Below are 16129 nucleotides of genomic sequence, written 5' to 3'. Positions count from 1 at the left end.
CTTGATGGAAGCTCTCGTGCCCATTAACTTTCAATGTCTTTGCTTACAATTTATTTCATTTGAGCAACATTAATCTCATGACTTCAAAGAACTTACCATTTTCTATTATGTTGCATTTTAGAAAGTTTATACAGGTCTGTCTTCTCAAAGTTCTGACGCTTAGAAATTGGCAGACTTGTATTTACATGTATGCCAATACCAAGCTGGTCAATGGTGTGCTCGCTAGCATACAATGGAAGCAGCACTTTTTGACTTCTGAGACTAAGCAGCTTTGTCCTCATGTGCCAGAACACTCTGTCCCCTTGAGTGTATGTCAGAAGGCAGGCCATCTACCCTGAGACCACCAAGCTGGAAAGGCCATGTGTGTGGGTGTTCCTGTGGACATTCCCAGATGCACCCAGACTTCAAGCCCATCTTGCAAAAGCTCCAGACCCATGAGTGAAGAAGCCTCCAGAATGTAGACTCCTAGTACTGGAGTCACCCCCAGCTGCTTGAGTCCTCTCACTGAGGCCCCAGACATCTGGAAGCAGAGACAAGGCTTTCTGCTGTGCCCTGTCCATATTCCTGACCCAAAGAATCCATGAGCATAATAAAATGGCTTTTTTTAAAAAACATTAAGTTTTGGGGTGGTTGGTTAATCACTAATAGATAACTGGAACCATATGTACAACAAGAAAGGTGATAAACCCACCGGTTGTGGAGCCCACACTTGAAACATGATACTTAGGTCTGGGTGACATATTTCAAAAGATTAAAAAACAAACACACTCAGAAAAGAATAACAAGAATGTTCCTTTGGGGGGAAAAAAATGAAAGGATTGAAGATATTCAGACTAAAAAAGACAACAAAGGGTATGTGTTAATTGTCTTCAAATATTTGAAGGACTATCAGGAGTAAAAGTGAAAACAATTACTCTGTATCTTCCCAGGAAGGAGGCCTGCTACAGGAAGGCAGGCAGAAGAATTTTCTAATGTTCAGAGCTTTCCAAGAAGGAAGAGGCAGCCTTAAGAAGTAGTGAGTTCCCTAACACTAAGGATCTCAAGCAGTCCAGATGATTACCACCTGGTAGGTAGGTTTGGAGAGAATTCATTTATTGACCAGAGAGTTGAATGAAATGCTCTTATTTTAAGGTTACACTGCAATGCGGAGATGTTTTTAATCTAAAGATCATCCCCATTTCCTTGTGCTAAGAAATCTAATCCCAACACATGTTGAGCAGAGGAAAAAAAAAATACAAGATGAATAAATTAAATGAAAGGCAATACCACAGTATAAATAGAAAGTGATGTAGAACTCTAGAGGAAAAGGAATGGCATACCAACAGGAAAATATAATCCAGCATAGCAGCAAAGACACTTAAAAAAAGATGAAGCATGAAGAATAAACCAGGGAAGAGAGAAAAGGACATCCAAAGATCCCTTTGCAGAAGAAACCTCGTATAGAGGATGTCTTTATCTTTCTTGAGAAATGGCTTTAGTCATTTTTAAGACTTTTCTCCTCTGTCAGTGGGAAAGACAGACCAAAAGAACATGGGTAGTGTAGCAGCAAAGGGAACAAGGCTGAAGTGGTAAAATGAGCGACGCTCTTCAGTGATCACTGGATTTCTGGCCTCAAGGAGCTACAGGATCTGCGTGCCTGTGAGATCAAGAGCACCTGCCTGGAAGCCACAGTCGCTAACGTCAGTCCGCAGGAATGACCACTAAGGGAAGCAAACAGATCGGAAACTAAAAACCTGGTTTCCTAAAAAGCCAACGTAAAAAGGAAAAACACAAGCCACCTCGAAAATGAGATGTGTCCAAAGCAAAGCCATGAAGGAAACAACAACAAAAAAAAAAAAAAAGAAAAGAAAGAAAACGTTACAAAGTTATCTCATACACATTTCATCTGACTTTTATCACCATTTGTAATCAACTTCCAAGGTTTCATAATACCCTTTAACCTTAGTTACTCAACCCACCGAACAAGTCATCTCATTGTTACCCCTGTTTGAAGGAAGAGTGGAAACTCTTTTCATGTTGATAAGAGATAGAAAGAGGAGTCACTCCCAGGAAAGAAAAGCATTGTGAGTAAACTCCTGGAGCCTAATGGTAAAGGGTGGTGATAATTCGGCACTTGCCTTAACCCTTTCAAAGACTCATTGAACCAGAAGTCAGAAATACATGTAATTGATAAAATAAAAGTAATTTTCACTTAAAAAACGAAAAATAGAAAATTTTCATTACCAAAAAGAAAAAAAAGAGCCCAGAAATTATATCTGATTACTCACCCATTTCCTAGGTCTGCCTCTTGGCCGTTTTTCTCCAGTGGCTTCTGCTTTCTGCAAAATGAAAAAGGAAGTCATATTGTTTCCTACCTGACATTATTTATAAGTGCTGCACCGGGGGACACATTCCAAGTAAGAATGTTCTGGTTTGCGATGAGGTATGGAGATTGCTTTAACAATCCCCTTCTCCATGAAGGCTCATCTTCTTCTCCATGTTGGAGTAGATCCTCCTTCCCGGGTGTTTCATTGCATGATGCACAGAGATATTTACGCATCTCTCACCCTCAAACACTCCCCTGGAATGATCTCCTCTGAAATGCATGAAAATGCTTTTAATAAGCCATTTTGCTTTTATTTCTATCCACAATAAAAAAAAATACTCCCACATAACCATAAATATATAAATTATATAAAATACTCCTACATATCCACAATATAAAAAAATACTCCCACTATATCCATGATTTAGAAAAATCATGTCTCTTAAATGATTTTGTTTCCATGTCACAGCGAAAGTTACAAAAATTAAAACTGATATATTGCTTTACAACTTACAAAGCACTTCCACCTACATGGCTAATCAAAAGTAAGTCTAAAGTAAGTAAGAATACATAGGCTTTTAATGAAAAAAAAAAAACCCAAACATTTGCATAGTTCTACATAGTTAATTTCCTATTCCTTGCCAAAAACAATCACGTGTCAATCAATTCATTTAAAGCAGAGAGAGATTAAAAAAAAAAAAAGTTGGCAGAAATCGTCAATGTTTGTCCCTGTGATGGAAACTAGGGGTGCCAAAAATAGTAATTAATAAAAATGCATATTATTATCAACAAGTCCCCACTCAACACAGACCTGACATGAATATATTTCCAACTACCTTGAGAGTTTGTTTTATTGCTTCAAAGAAGATTTTTTCTGGTATCACAGTTGTTTTTGCCTTTTGAATCAAATTTTAACATCATCTATAAAGTAATTTCCCTATGTTTATGACCCCTACTCCAATCCCCAAATACACCAAAACACACATACACACACACGACATACATCTTCTATAAAAACATATGTTTATACTTTGCAGGATAAAGAAAAGTTAGTACACACTCTTCTATATATAAGAATCATCCCAAGGCTATAGAAACACAGTAATACAGGTAACCTGAGCCAGCGTAAGTTGTTTTGCATTGTGCTTTTGTTACCTAAGTTAGCAGCCAGTAGGTACTTGGTACAGTGATATTAAAATTACCTGTTATAACTGTCTACACTGCCAAGTGAGAGTCTCTTCTTTCTCTCTTCAATCTGCCTTATAAAAAGAGATGGAGATAGGGGGCGCCTGGGTGGCTCAGCCGTTAAGCGTCTGCCTTCGGCTCAGGTCATGATCCCAGGGTCCTGGGATCGAGCCCCACATCGGGCTCCCTGCTCAGCGGGGAGTCTGCTTCTCCCTCTCCCACTCCCCCTGCTTCTGTTCCTGCTCTCGCTAACTCTCTCTCTGTCAAATAAATAAATAAATAAAATCTTAAAAAAAAAAAAAAAGAGATGGAGATAGATGATAGATGATATAGATGATAGATAGATAGATAGATAGATAGATAGATGATAGATAGATACAGATAGATACACACACATACACACACACACACACACACACACACACACAAAATAAGCCACAAGATTCCTCACAAATAGTATCTCCCTGACCTGGCATTACTAGCCAACAGGTCCTAGGAATTAACCCAAATTCTGTATGATTATAATACTGTTAGTTCACATTTATTGAGCACATGTGTTATTTTCATCTTTAATCTTCACAACAGCCTTATAAGGTAGGTATTATAACGTCTCTTATTTTGCTGATGAGCAACTAAGTCTTAGATAGTTGAGGAAGGTCACACACAAAGGCAGTACAGGGCATGCCTGGGAGCCTGGGATTCGAGCCCCAGGTTCTGTTGGCCTCTAGAAACTGGCTTCCTCCCCTCCTAACAATACTACCTCCCCTTAGCATATGCGCATTCGCTACCATATGGAGATATTCTAGTCAACTAAAATTGTCGCTGACTCAGCTAATTTCCCTGAACAGAAGGAAATCTGGTAGCCTTTAAGAGCTCAGTCTAACTGTGAGGTTTGGGCACCGTGGGTCATTTACTACCTGTGCATGGGCTCATTTATTGTCAGGGGTTAGCGGCACTGTCTTACCTTTAGTCATAGGGCATGAATTAAATTAAATGAAAGCCAGGAGTACCCAGCGAATCACACACTCTTTCTGAGTGCTGTCTTAGGGAGAGAGAGTTGTCTTAAGAGGAACACAGACTCTACTTTGGAAAGCTTGGATTCAAATCCCTGCTCTGCCGGTTTAGCTTTATGACTTTGGGCAGGTCCCTGAAAAACCTTAATTTGGTTTCATGTGTGACATGGAGAGAATGCCTCCTGGGAGGATTGAAGTGCCCACCATAACTGCAGTGCTCAATCAATGCTCTTCACTCCTAACAAGATGGAGCTCTTCAAGGGAAGTTTTCCTTCAAGTTAGTCCACTCTCAAAGAAGGTTCAGTCAATGCAAATATTCCATTACACCCATCTGTCACCTTTAGAATGAAGCTTTTAAGAAACCCTTTGGCTAGTACACAGTGAGTTATAGGAGTAAAAAATTCCCTAATACAGAAGCAGTGTCTGATTTAATCTTTGGGATCAACTGTGAGATTGCACAGTTTACCCAGTAGTAAATTACACAAACATGGAAGATAGAAATCCTTTTTAATGGGCACAGGGATGGTAGGTGGCATTAAGAGGAGGAGGTTATTGACCTTCAAGGCTAGACAGCGCCACACCAAGCTTTCTCGGTACAGTTGTTATGTTTCAGGGGCCATGATGGGATCCGGGCGTATCTAAAATCTGCTAAAGAGAAGGTTGTTTTCTAAAAAGGGTTTCACTGCATTTCAAAGTCAGAGAAAGCAAATCTCTCCAACGGAGAGAAAGCCCTGCAAATAAGAGGACTTTAAAATGAGCATCTCATTGACAAAAAGCCTATTCAAAAATAAAATTCGCACCATTAACTAAAGGGCAAAATATCACAATTATCACTTGGACTTGTTAAAAGCAAACTGGCTCCTTGGTCTTCAGGCCAGTGTTACATGTAAACTGAAACCCTCTTCGGAGTCTACATCTAGAAGAAACACATTAACTGTGCTGTGTGGCGTCGATCGGGGAGGTTTTCATTGTTCTTTAAAACCCACATTATTTAATCATTCTGATCAAACTTCACAAAGGCTGCAAAACAAGTTAGGATTTTAGTTTGTAAACCAGAAGAGATCCAGGGTTTTTATATAGAGGAAAACACTGGCTTTAACTTTTTTCCTGTGTTTAATGCTCTTCAGAATATTATTTTTCAATAGAAGATAAACAAAACATTTCAGGGGCTTGTTTTGTTTTTAATACATCAGCACACACAATACTGTGGGAGTATATATTTGGTTTCCCTTCACCAGAGTGGAATTTGGTTCTATACTATAAACCCATGTATCATTGAGACAGTAACTTGTTCTAAGTATTTACAGCTTATGGGCGTGGACGGGTGGGTGTGGGGAAAGAGGCTGGGAATCCTGCATTTGTAAAAACGGAGATTTCAGACTACGGCCCCACGATTTTGCAAATACTTGCAATTACCACATCATATCTTGTTAAAAGTGTTATTTATTCCTTGCTTATTTTCATATTTTGCCTTTTAAAAAAAAAGTTTAGATTCGGAACAGTATGTTTAATTGTATAATATGCTTAGAAGCAAGTTCATGAGGGTTGGGAAGAATGTTAAGTGGGAAATGTAATTTTTCCTCTTTCTAAGAAGTCTGGTACTCCAGGCTCTTACATGTACTCCACACTAAAAAAAAAAAAAAAAAATTAATTGAAAAAGGAAATTCATCTAACAAATATAACTCTTAAGCTTGGAAACAGTGCTTACATTGGTGCCTGGTACATAAGATGTGCTCACACACTTACTGAATGAAGAAGGAAGGAAAGAGAGAAACACTGGTGTTTATATTCCGTGTGTCTTATTTCCTTCTTGCCGTCAGAATTCTGCAGCATTTTGTCTAGACCCTTTATTGAACAAATAAGAAAACTGGATGTGTTCTGATCTCTAAAGACATAGCCCTGTGGGTTTTGGGGGCCAGAAGTCTGGGGGGAGGGTATTAGCTGCAGTAGGCACCCATTTCGAATCCCTTTAAAAGTTTGTAGAGAACTACTCTCCAAAGGGTTTCCTGAAACCTAACTTCTAACCTGCCTTTCAGGTTACTGGACATAACATAACCAACGTTGTAGCAAATATTTTACAAAATATCCTACAGCACATAGTAGTGGAAAGATCATAAGCATTAGAGTGAGATTTGAATTCAAGCCCAGGTGCCATCATTTTCTAGAGCTGAACATTAGACATGTCACAGTTTACATCTTGGAATCAGTTTTCCCATTTGTGAGATGAAGACCATACTATCTACATCAGAGGATTAAGGAGCTAATACATGTGTAAAATGCCTGACAAAATCTCCAGCATGTGGTAGATACTCAAATGTAATTTCTTCTCTCCCTCCATATTTTAAAATGCTACCCTTAAAAAGAATACCTCCCAATTCTGAGTGATTTTTCTGAGCATTATCTTGCATTATCTTACTTAAATAGGACAGCTATTACTTGCTCAGTTTCACAAAATGTGAGATTAAGCCAACTGCCCACGTTCGTAAGTAGTGAAACTGAGACCCAATGTGATTTCAAGGCAATAAAGGGTCTGTTCTTCTGGGAGATATTTCATATAAAATAAAAGAGCCATGGGCAGATTTTAAAAAAAGAAAAGAAAAACTTCTAGGGTGAAAATCAAATGAGTCATTAAAAGTAAAACATTTCCAAGTTTCCTATAAAGACATAGAGAATTGCTGAGATTGGAAACTAAGAGAATTATCCAATTCTGACTTCTTGGTCAAATTTAGATAGCTATTAATTTTTGTTACTTTAAATGCTCTCATCACATTTTATATGCACTGTGATAATGCATGAAAGCCCAAACTCCCTCACTCCAAATCAATCAGTGCCTCTGCACACAGAGCAAAAAACAAAAGCTAGAAAAATATTTGGGCCTAATACCTTGTTTTGTTTTCATGTATCTTTATCTTTACAGATACATTTTTAAGACTGAGACCTGCAGACCAAAGAGCATATGGAGCGAACTATCCAACGTCTAGAAAGTCACATTTTATTCCTTTCAGTTGTTCTTTTAAACATATAAACAGTGCAAATCAATGTGCACTGGCATTAAAATCAACTGGAATCATCAAACAGGCTAAGCACTGAGTATTTCTCATTTTACTTTTTTGATAATCCAGTTCTGTGGGGCTCCAAATTTTAAGTGCAACCATCTTTAGTCTTCAAAAGATGTTACGAGTTTGCCATCACTCCATATTTTACAATAGGAAATATAAGTGAACTCTATCGTCCATTGTAGTTCATGCTCATTTTACCCAAGGAAGCCCTTATTGTCAACTCTCATGTCATTATTTACACATGCCTGTCTTCACCTATACAAACACTAACTTAAAGCCAAGGCCAAAATGACAGGAAGAGCTACTTTCAAAGTTTAAGATTCTCCTCCTTTAAACCATCGTTCTACCTTTTTTGTAATCAGAAGAATCAATAGTTATGATACAAGAGTTGACAGCGGTTACCTTCTGAGCAAACTGCCCCCTACATCACCCTGGAGAAAAGACAGTGACTGTACCATTCCTCTCTAAGTCAATCAGAAAATGCCATTCAAAACTGTTCAGTGTCTTAAAACAACAGAGAACAAAGCAATACCCTAAAATAGAATCACTTTTCAACCTTTTTCTCCTGAGTAGAACAAAAATTCATAACTGGAAGTTTTAGAATCTAGGATAGTGAAACTCATTATTCTACCCTTGTACCAAGCTAGGTGGTTCCAAGGTGAGCTCTGAAAACCACAGAGGGTGAGCTGACAAGACACGATAGGTTGGAATGCCTTAACGGACATAAAATGCTCTTCAGCCTCCATCTATTCTCAAGAAAGAACTGAAACACAATTGAATACCAGTCTAGGATGCTCTATCTCCTTAGCAGAATGATTGGTTGAGACTTTGAGATAAAAATGAGCCACGTGGTGGGTCAGTCAAAGCAATGAGGAGCTCTGGATGATAAGTTCAGAAGAATGATAGCTTCCAGAAAATTAGAACTATGGGTCCCTTGAAGTAAAGTTACTTCGTGAAAGAATCCAAACATGTTTGAATTGCCCATATTTGGATCATGATCTGTGATGACCCAAAGGCATCGCCAGATAGAATGTACTGATGCATTAAGGCTTGGTCCTCCCTGGCAAAATGAAGTGGAAATAAAAGAAAAAAGAGTCAATTGCTTAGGTAAATCAGCATAAAATATCAAGATAATGGAGACAACACTTAGGTTTTACTTAATTCCACCCATCTGGGTACAAGTGTATAACTCAGATAGGGCCCTGAATCCCAGCGGAAATTACCATTCAAACACACAGGAATCAAACAAAATCATTCTAGTCACATAGAAACCATAGCTGGAACTGTATGACAACTTCCAATGCCCATCCTTCCATGACTTACCTAATAATGATGCCTTTGGTTACTCTCTTCATTTGGGCCTATTATATTCTGAAAAAAATCTTGTCCTCACTCAGCATCTATGCTCTAACATTTATTTCTCTGAAATGATGAATAAAACCTACAACCTCTCATCACAAAATACCTGTGTTTGGTGTTAGTAATCATTTATGAAAAGTCAACCACATTTCTAAGAACACAATTAGAAAAAAGCACAAATCTGCCTTTATAGGGTCCAATCAATACCAGACCTTTTTTTGTACAAGCAAATGGAAGATACAGATCAAATGTTTACCTGAACACCTTATTTGAAGTGTACATACTTTACCTAGATGATATTTTCATTCTGCACCTTGCTCTCTAGCTCTGGCCATTCCACCTAGAGTCAAAAGGAAGTTCAAGCAAATCTATGACACTATGAAGTAGGGCTGTCTCACACCTGAGATCTTGTTATATGCCATTTCCCTATTAAAATTTAATTCAGTCTCAGAAAAAAGTTTTTGTCCTGAAAGCACCTGAATGAGAATTGGCTTGAGGCTTACAGATGAACTTGACTTTGACCTTAAACACTGGAGAATGAGTGACAACCCCTCCAGTATTCTCTCATGATTACAAAGCCACAGCAGAAACCCTAAACACACAGGAGATTATATCTTTCTCTTCTCTAAACAGGCAAAATGCAAAAATACAAAGTATTTCCATCCAGCACAAACATGAGAAGAAAACAAAACAAAAAAGAAATTGAGAGACAACTGGTCACAGGTACACCTCAAATTAAAACATAAATTACAAGGTCAAGACACACACACACACACACACACACCAATAAATTATTTATTCAGGAAAACATTAACTTCTGATTTCTTTTATTAAGATAGCAATATGAAGCTGGTTCAGGGAGAAATTTTGAGCACTCAGATTGGACTCCTCAGGAATGACTAGAATTGCTACATAATGGTCATCCATGGGACTCTGTCACGATGGAGCATAAGCAGATTGAAGAATTATTACCTTCTCTTCCAGAAGTTCCAAGCAGAACAAATTGTGCTTTTATAAATGTTTGTTTTATATATTACACAAATCAATTTTATATTGAATATGGCCTGAAATTAAAGTGCTAGCTAATTGAGTAGTTGTCCACTTGGTCTTGCAACATTCAGCGTGCATTGTCAAGTTTCACATTGCTAATTTTCCAACAAGCAGTTTTGTTTTCAAATGCCCCAAGGCCAGTGACTGAGTCCAAACACAAACTTTGTAAGTCAAGAAACTCCAAGCAGCAAGAAATTTTAAACACACAACATCATCAGGATTCCAGTGTATGTTGCATCTCTTCTAATTTTAGAGTTCTGTTCTCCTATATACTTACCAGTTTTGTTTTGTATTTTTCATTGGGATGAATCTCAGTTTGCACAAGAATACCCAATTTATTAATCATAGGAGACTTCTCAATCTACACTGGTCAGTCTAGAAGGGTATGTTTATCTTACATGTTATGAACAATATAACTTTTTCTGGAAAAGATTGCTTCTCAAAGTCCTAACATGTTTTGTCAGAGCACAATATATGTTTGATAAACAAATTTATGTTTGATAATCATGTTTACATAGGATAGTAACAAACTCAATAAATACTGATTTGAAAGTGAAAATACCTTAAGTTTACACATGCCATGAACAATTCATCAATGTCATTCATTATTTTGCAAAGTATTATCTTCTCCAAATGAAGCGTAATTTATAAAACTGAAGAAATATAACAGTCGTGTTATGGGCAAATATATTTACTCATTTTTATTAGAAGGGACTTTTATGCCAGAATTTTGTGAAATAATTTTGTCTGGATGAATGAAAGATATCAGGGAAAGATTTCTGTGGGAAAAAGAAAATCAATTTCTGTTTTAGAAGTTGTAATAATGTATACACATACATGAAGAATTATCAGAAAGATGAGTAGCCTTGCAGGATCATTTGTAAATGCCTATTACTAAAACAACTAAAAATAAATCAAACCTTACTTGGGAGGAGACCAACTTTTTTGTTATTTTGCTTTAGGTAGTAAATTAGACACAAGTCTCAGCTTTCCTTGTGTCAATAAAGATTTTGTTAGTCAGTGGTAAACTTTTCAAAATGAAGAGAAGCATCTCTTTACTCATTCAAAAAAATGTACTACAGTGAAATGTGAAAGACGAGATTCATTTTCTTATTTTTGCTTAAAATTTTAAATCAATTATTTATGATGAGATATACAGATTTCTTCCTGGGAGATGTTGTAATGATGCATTTTTCAGAGCAATTACATCAGAGTTTCAATGTTTGTTAGCTACCTACCAAGATATTCCTTTGCCATTTCATTAGAGTAAAATTAAGTTAGGTAAATCCCACACTTATGCAACATTGAAAAACTCCTTTGTTAAATTAGCTCCTTTCAGCTAATTTCATAAACCAGGTAAAAATGTAACAAATAGGAAATATTCATATTAGAAATATCAGATTATATACTCTCAGTTCTAAATGACAAGGTAATTTAGAGCTACTTCAAAGTTTATTGATGAAATGTGGGTCACAATTAAATCTTCACTCTGTGAAGCAGTTATATTTAAATACATTAGAAATCTGCTCCTTCACTTCAGCTCTGTTTAAGATTATTAAAATAAAACAGACAAGAACTCATAGTTACTCCCTAAACAACTTTTATATGTATCCCTGGTTGCTATGGCAGTTTATAATACTGAAAACTATCACATCTAACATGGTTAGTGCCCACAGTCACAGAGAAAACCACACAAAACATTAGCCCCCAAAGATGATCTTATAGTCCTTTTTAACAAATGCTGCACATGATGTACTCAAATCTACTAAAAGGTATACCATAATTTACTTCTGAATTTTGAGCCTTTGTTTTCAACTAATATGCAGCCCTACAAATAAAATACAGAAACTTTTTTTGATTTCTTTATAAAGTTTAAAAAAAGTGAGTTTTATATTCACCTTCGCTTCTCTGTACGTGCATTGACCCTGAGATACTTCCTCTTTGCTAGCTCAAATACAACCAACATGACGTTACTTTAAACTGCAATTTAAAATTTATAAATAAAAACACTGGAACTTATACCTGACTGGGTTCTATCCTGCCCCAAAATACACAATTAATGAATCAAATACTTGTTTAAAAAAACTTCTCATTGTCCCATTTAGAGCATTGCTATATCACCTGATGGAAAAGCATTTTGAGAGATTATGATGTATTATATTGGAAGTTTATTGTAAGCAAACAGCATACTTTACCATCACATTTAAATCTGTAAAATTCATGAAAATTTTCTTCCAGTATCCCATCACTGGATTTACTTCTAATTATCATTTGGCAAAGTACTTAACCTTATGGAAGGATTTGGTTTTGCAGTAATCATGTAAATAAGCACAAAGTAAATCAATCTTTATTATTTTTGAAGGAAATTGCAAACAACACCATCAAGCAAATCCTATAGTTCAGATTTATTTTTAACTCTTTCACAACCGGTGCAGATCTTAATTGCGCCTTTCTCCACTCCCCCTCCTCACCCTCCCAGCCCCGGTTTTGAGTTTCATATTATTTGGTGATTGTTTATTTAAGAACAACACTGGAAGCATCTTCATAAACTTTTTATGCTAAGCAATTATGCTTAGAAATCTTACTTTGCTTGGAAATGGTAAAGGTAGGAAATGAGTCTTGGGTTACCCAGTTGGGACAAATCCTTAGGTTTGGATCTAGAATGGGAAAATTACAGGGAAGTTCCTGTGGTCATGGAGAAAGTTGGGGGGACTTAACTTGAGAAATCTCACCTTTTGAGCTGCTTTGGAGGGACTCTTGTTTTTGCTGCCTTTGGGTCTTCCCCTGGGTCTCTTAGGAGAGGGCTCACCGGTTGGCTCCTAAGTGTGGGGGGGAAAAAATGTTGTTGTGGAAGAATGTCTGAAAGAAATTGACCCTGACTCTATAGTTATATTTTCTGCATGTGCTGCTCAAAAGAACTGTTGGAACACATTCAGTAGGAGCATAAATGGAATGATGATGGTACTGAGTTTACAGAAAGAGGAAATAACTATACTTTTAATCCCAGGGTTCAAGAAGGAAATTCTATTTTGCATATGAAAACTAGATTCTGTTTCAACTCTAAAAAGGTAACAAAGGCTGACAAGGTTGCATGGTCTAGGAAGAAAGCTACACAGTTTTAAGGTGTAAAATATGAAAGGGTTATGCATTTGGCAACTTACAAATCCTTTACAGGAATGCTACTACCCATTGTACTAGCATTTCAAACAACAGAAATATGAAGCTAACATCATAAATATTTCAACAATCTTCCCTATTGAAAAGATGGTTTTTAATCATCTCTGCATATCTGCATTGTAGGTCAATTATGACTCAATCAACACATTGAGTGAAGTATTGGAGCAATTATCCAAGATCTTCAACTCAAAATAACTCCATTCCCCCTAAAATTTCCAAATAATTATGGTAAATCTGTTGTGGGAGGTTTTGCTTGAATTACCTAGGTAATTGCTTCAGTTCTCCACTTCCTTTTGGAGCTGTAGGCATGGTCTGTAGCCTAAATTTAAATGTCTTTTGATAAAAGTAAACATTTTCTCCAAAACTTGCTTTTGAGAAAACTCTTACGGTGGGGGGAGACTGGAGAAAACTAAAAGAGGGAAAAAATGGGGGAGAATGGAAGTGTCTGGGAAGGAGAAATTGAAACTATCAATAGGTTTAGCAAAACTTTGCCAAGTAGTAAATACTCAAGTGGTTAAGAGAATGCGATGATTAATATTCCAGATCCTAAAATATTTATCCAGTGAATCATCAATTTACATTTCATTCAGATTCGGTGATTAAACGGGACTAACTAACTTAAAACGCATGAACGTCTTCAATGAAAATTCGCATCCTATTTGGAGACTCTGGGGAAGGTTCCCTGCAAGCTTCTGTGGGACCGCTAGCGCCAGTGGGCACATCCGGAGCAAACACACCGGAGACACATTTTTCTTTCTTTGTGAACTGCCTTAACTCAAAGGTAAAACCTCCAATCACCTCCAGATCCCATTGCAATTTCTTTTGGATTCTTTTTTTGGAGGTGGGGGACAATTCGAGTTAGAGAGAGCTGGGTGGCGGGTGGGAAACAAGGGGTGGGGGGGAGGGCAGAGACTTCCCGGGAGGTGTAAAACAGGATCCTAACGCGGTTTTAAGTGTCGCTTGGGCAGAGCGGGAAAACTCAGGGGCCTCTAGATTGGCTTGTTTCCTTTGATGATTTCAAAAAGGTATATAACCCTTTCAGTTTTTCTAAAACGCTCTGGCAAGCAAACATTGTTCGATTTCCCCCCACCCTGCTCTCGGGCAGCTTTGGGACTCCGGGATTAATTTCTAATCGGCCTATTTGCCGTGAAGGAAGCGCTTTAAGGCCAAGGAACGCAGGAGAAGTTTTAAAGCCCGCGGAAGCGGAGTTTAAATGTTCTCAATAGACACGTCCCGCTCCAGCCCTGCCCGCCGAGGCTTGGAAATTGCAGCGAACAAAACCCCCCGCCCTGGGCGCTGCGCGCAGCTCTGCAAGCGCCTGCTGCACGCTTAATTGGTTGCATCCGCAGACAAAACCCTCCACTCCGCGGGGTCCCGGGCGCCCCTCGATCGTCCCCTCCCCAACCCCCAACCACTCGCCCCGGAGTAGTACTTTTAATGTCTACAGCTCGGAGGCGCGGGATCCAGGAGCAAAAGGGGGACCGGGCGCCTGGCGAGGAAGTGACCTAGCTACCGTGCACACTCTCGGACACTACTTTCCGCCGCGCCCATGGCCAAACGAGTTAATCCCGTCCCGTGAGGCCCCAGGCTCCCCTGAAGCCCCTTTCCTGGGACACCTCTGCGGCAGCCAGCAGAGCGGCCGCCGCGCCGCATTTAAAGAGCCCTAAGAGGACCGGGCGGGCCCACGAGTTCTTTGTCGGGAGGGTGCGAGTCTCGAGCCACCGAGAACTTGGGGAAGGCGCCAAGGGGGCGGCCGCGGCGCGCCAGTCCCGGGCCCGCGAGCAGTCCCGGTTGGCGGGAGAAACAGCCTCCGGCCCCCAGGACTTCAGCCCCTCCAACCCTGAGCCGCCGCAGCACCCCTGCGCCCCCGCAACGCCCCCCCTTCACCTCCTTCCCCCCGCGCAACTGTAAAGCTGCTCGGAAAGTGCCCGGCGAGCCCTGGGTTGTCTGACCCCGGCCGCTTCGTCACGAGGAGACATCGCGCCACTCGGGGCCGTGCACAATAGCGAAAGCCCGAGGACGCGCTGCGCCCGACCCCACCTCCCGCCGCCCGCCGCGGTGCCCCATCTCCCCGCCCCGAGGAGCGCGGGCGCCCCGGGGCTTAGCCGCGCACTCGCGCCGAGGACTCCGCAGCCCGCCCCCACGGCCGGCCGGCAGCGCGCCGCCGCCCCCGCCGCCGCCGCCGCCGCTGGACTCCCGCGCTCGGGTCGCCGCGCGTCGCGGGGCCCTGGCGGAGGGAGCGGAGGTGGGCTGCCGCCCCCACCCCGCCCGCGTACTGACTTGCTGCTGCTTCCTGGGTCGGCCGCGTCCTCTCTTCTGAGGCGCCGGGGCGGCAGGTTGTCCCTGGGCTGAAGTGGACGGCTGCCCGGCGCCTTCACCGCGTGCGCTCATCCTGCCTCCCGCCGCCGCCGCCGTCGCCGCTACCGCTGCCGCCGCCGCTGCTACCGCCGCCGCAGCCGCTTCGCCTCCGCCGCCCCAAATGTGCCCAGCACCTTTCGGGAGACCGGGCGGTAGGGCTGGTGAATGAGGCAGGGTGGGCGAGAGCTGGCGTGCTGCTCGGGCTGCTGCTGCTCAGGCTGCCGCCGCTGCCACCATCAACACCGGACGTCCAGCGGCTGCCAAAAAGAGAGAAGAGGGGAGGAGGAGAAGGAGGCGCTGCTGGTGGCGGCGGCAGCGGTGGGTGGGTGCCGGAGGTGGAGGTGGCGGTGGAGGTGGAGGTAGCGAGAGGAGGAGGAAAGCGAAGGAAAGGGAAAAGAGGGTTTGAAGTCGGGAGGCTCCCCTCTCGGTTTGGGATCGGGTGTTGCGGTCACCGGTAGCACTTCGGAAGCGGCTTGGAAATGGAAGAGACTTGGAGTGGATTGTGTCCCTTGAAATGTTAGGCGGGGAAAGAATTCCTCCTCCTCTTCCCCCCCGCTCCGCGCTCGCAGAGCAAGAAAGAGAAAGAGAGAGAGAAAACAAATAGCGCCTTGGGCAGTCAGAAA

The 16129-nt window shown here is 40.8% G+C and overlaps 1 protein-coding gene across 1 annotated transcript; it reads right to left on the bottom strand.

Annotated features, from left to right (window-relative positions):
* Positions 1-1619: 1619 nt before the first annotated feature.
* HMGA2 (high mobility group AT-hook 2) lies at positions 1620-15539 on the bottom strand. Its single transcript, XM_078074182.1, has 4 exons — positions 15429-15539; positions 12704-12790; positions 2268-2318; positions 1620-1700 (listed from the first exon to the last, which is right to left on the bottom strand). The coding sequence occupies exons 1-4, from the start codon at positions 15537-15539 to the stop codon at positions 1620-1622; spliced, it is 330 nt and encodes a 109-aa protein (XP_077930308.1).
* Positions 15540-16129: the final 590 nt, after the last annotated feature.

This window comes from Halichoerus grypus, chromosome 6, assembly GCF_964656455.1.
Source record: "Halichoerus grypus chromosome 6, mHalGry1.hap1.1, whole genome shotgun sequence".
NCBI classification, from domain to species: domain Eukaryota; kingdom Metazoa; phylum Chordata; class Mammalia; order Carnivora; family Phocidae; genus Halichoerus; species Halichoerus grypus.
The sequence above is the reverse complement of the archived record's forward strand: the minus strand, read 5'-3'. Positions and strand labels throughout refer to the sequence as shown.

Excerpts from the sequence above, each read along its gene's own strand:
- HMGA2 (XM_078074182.1), bottom strand. The coding sequence starts at position 15,539 with ATGAGCGCACGCGGTGAAGGCGCCGGGCAGCCGTCCACTTCAGCCCAG. Across the intron at positions 12,791-15,428 it reads GACCCAGGAAGCAGCAGCAA|GAGCCAACCGGTGAGCCCTC; the intron begins GTCAGTACGCGG and ends CCCCACACTTAG. Across the intron at positions 2,319-12,703 it reads CCTCCAAAGCAGCTCAAAAG|AAAGCAGAAGCCACTGGAGA; the intron begins GTGAGATTTCTC and ends TTCATTTTGCAG.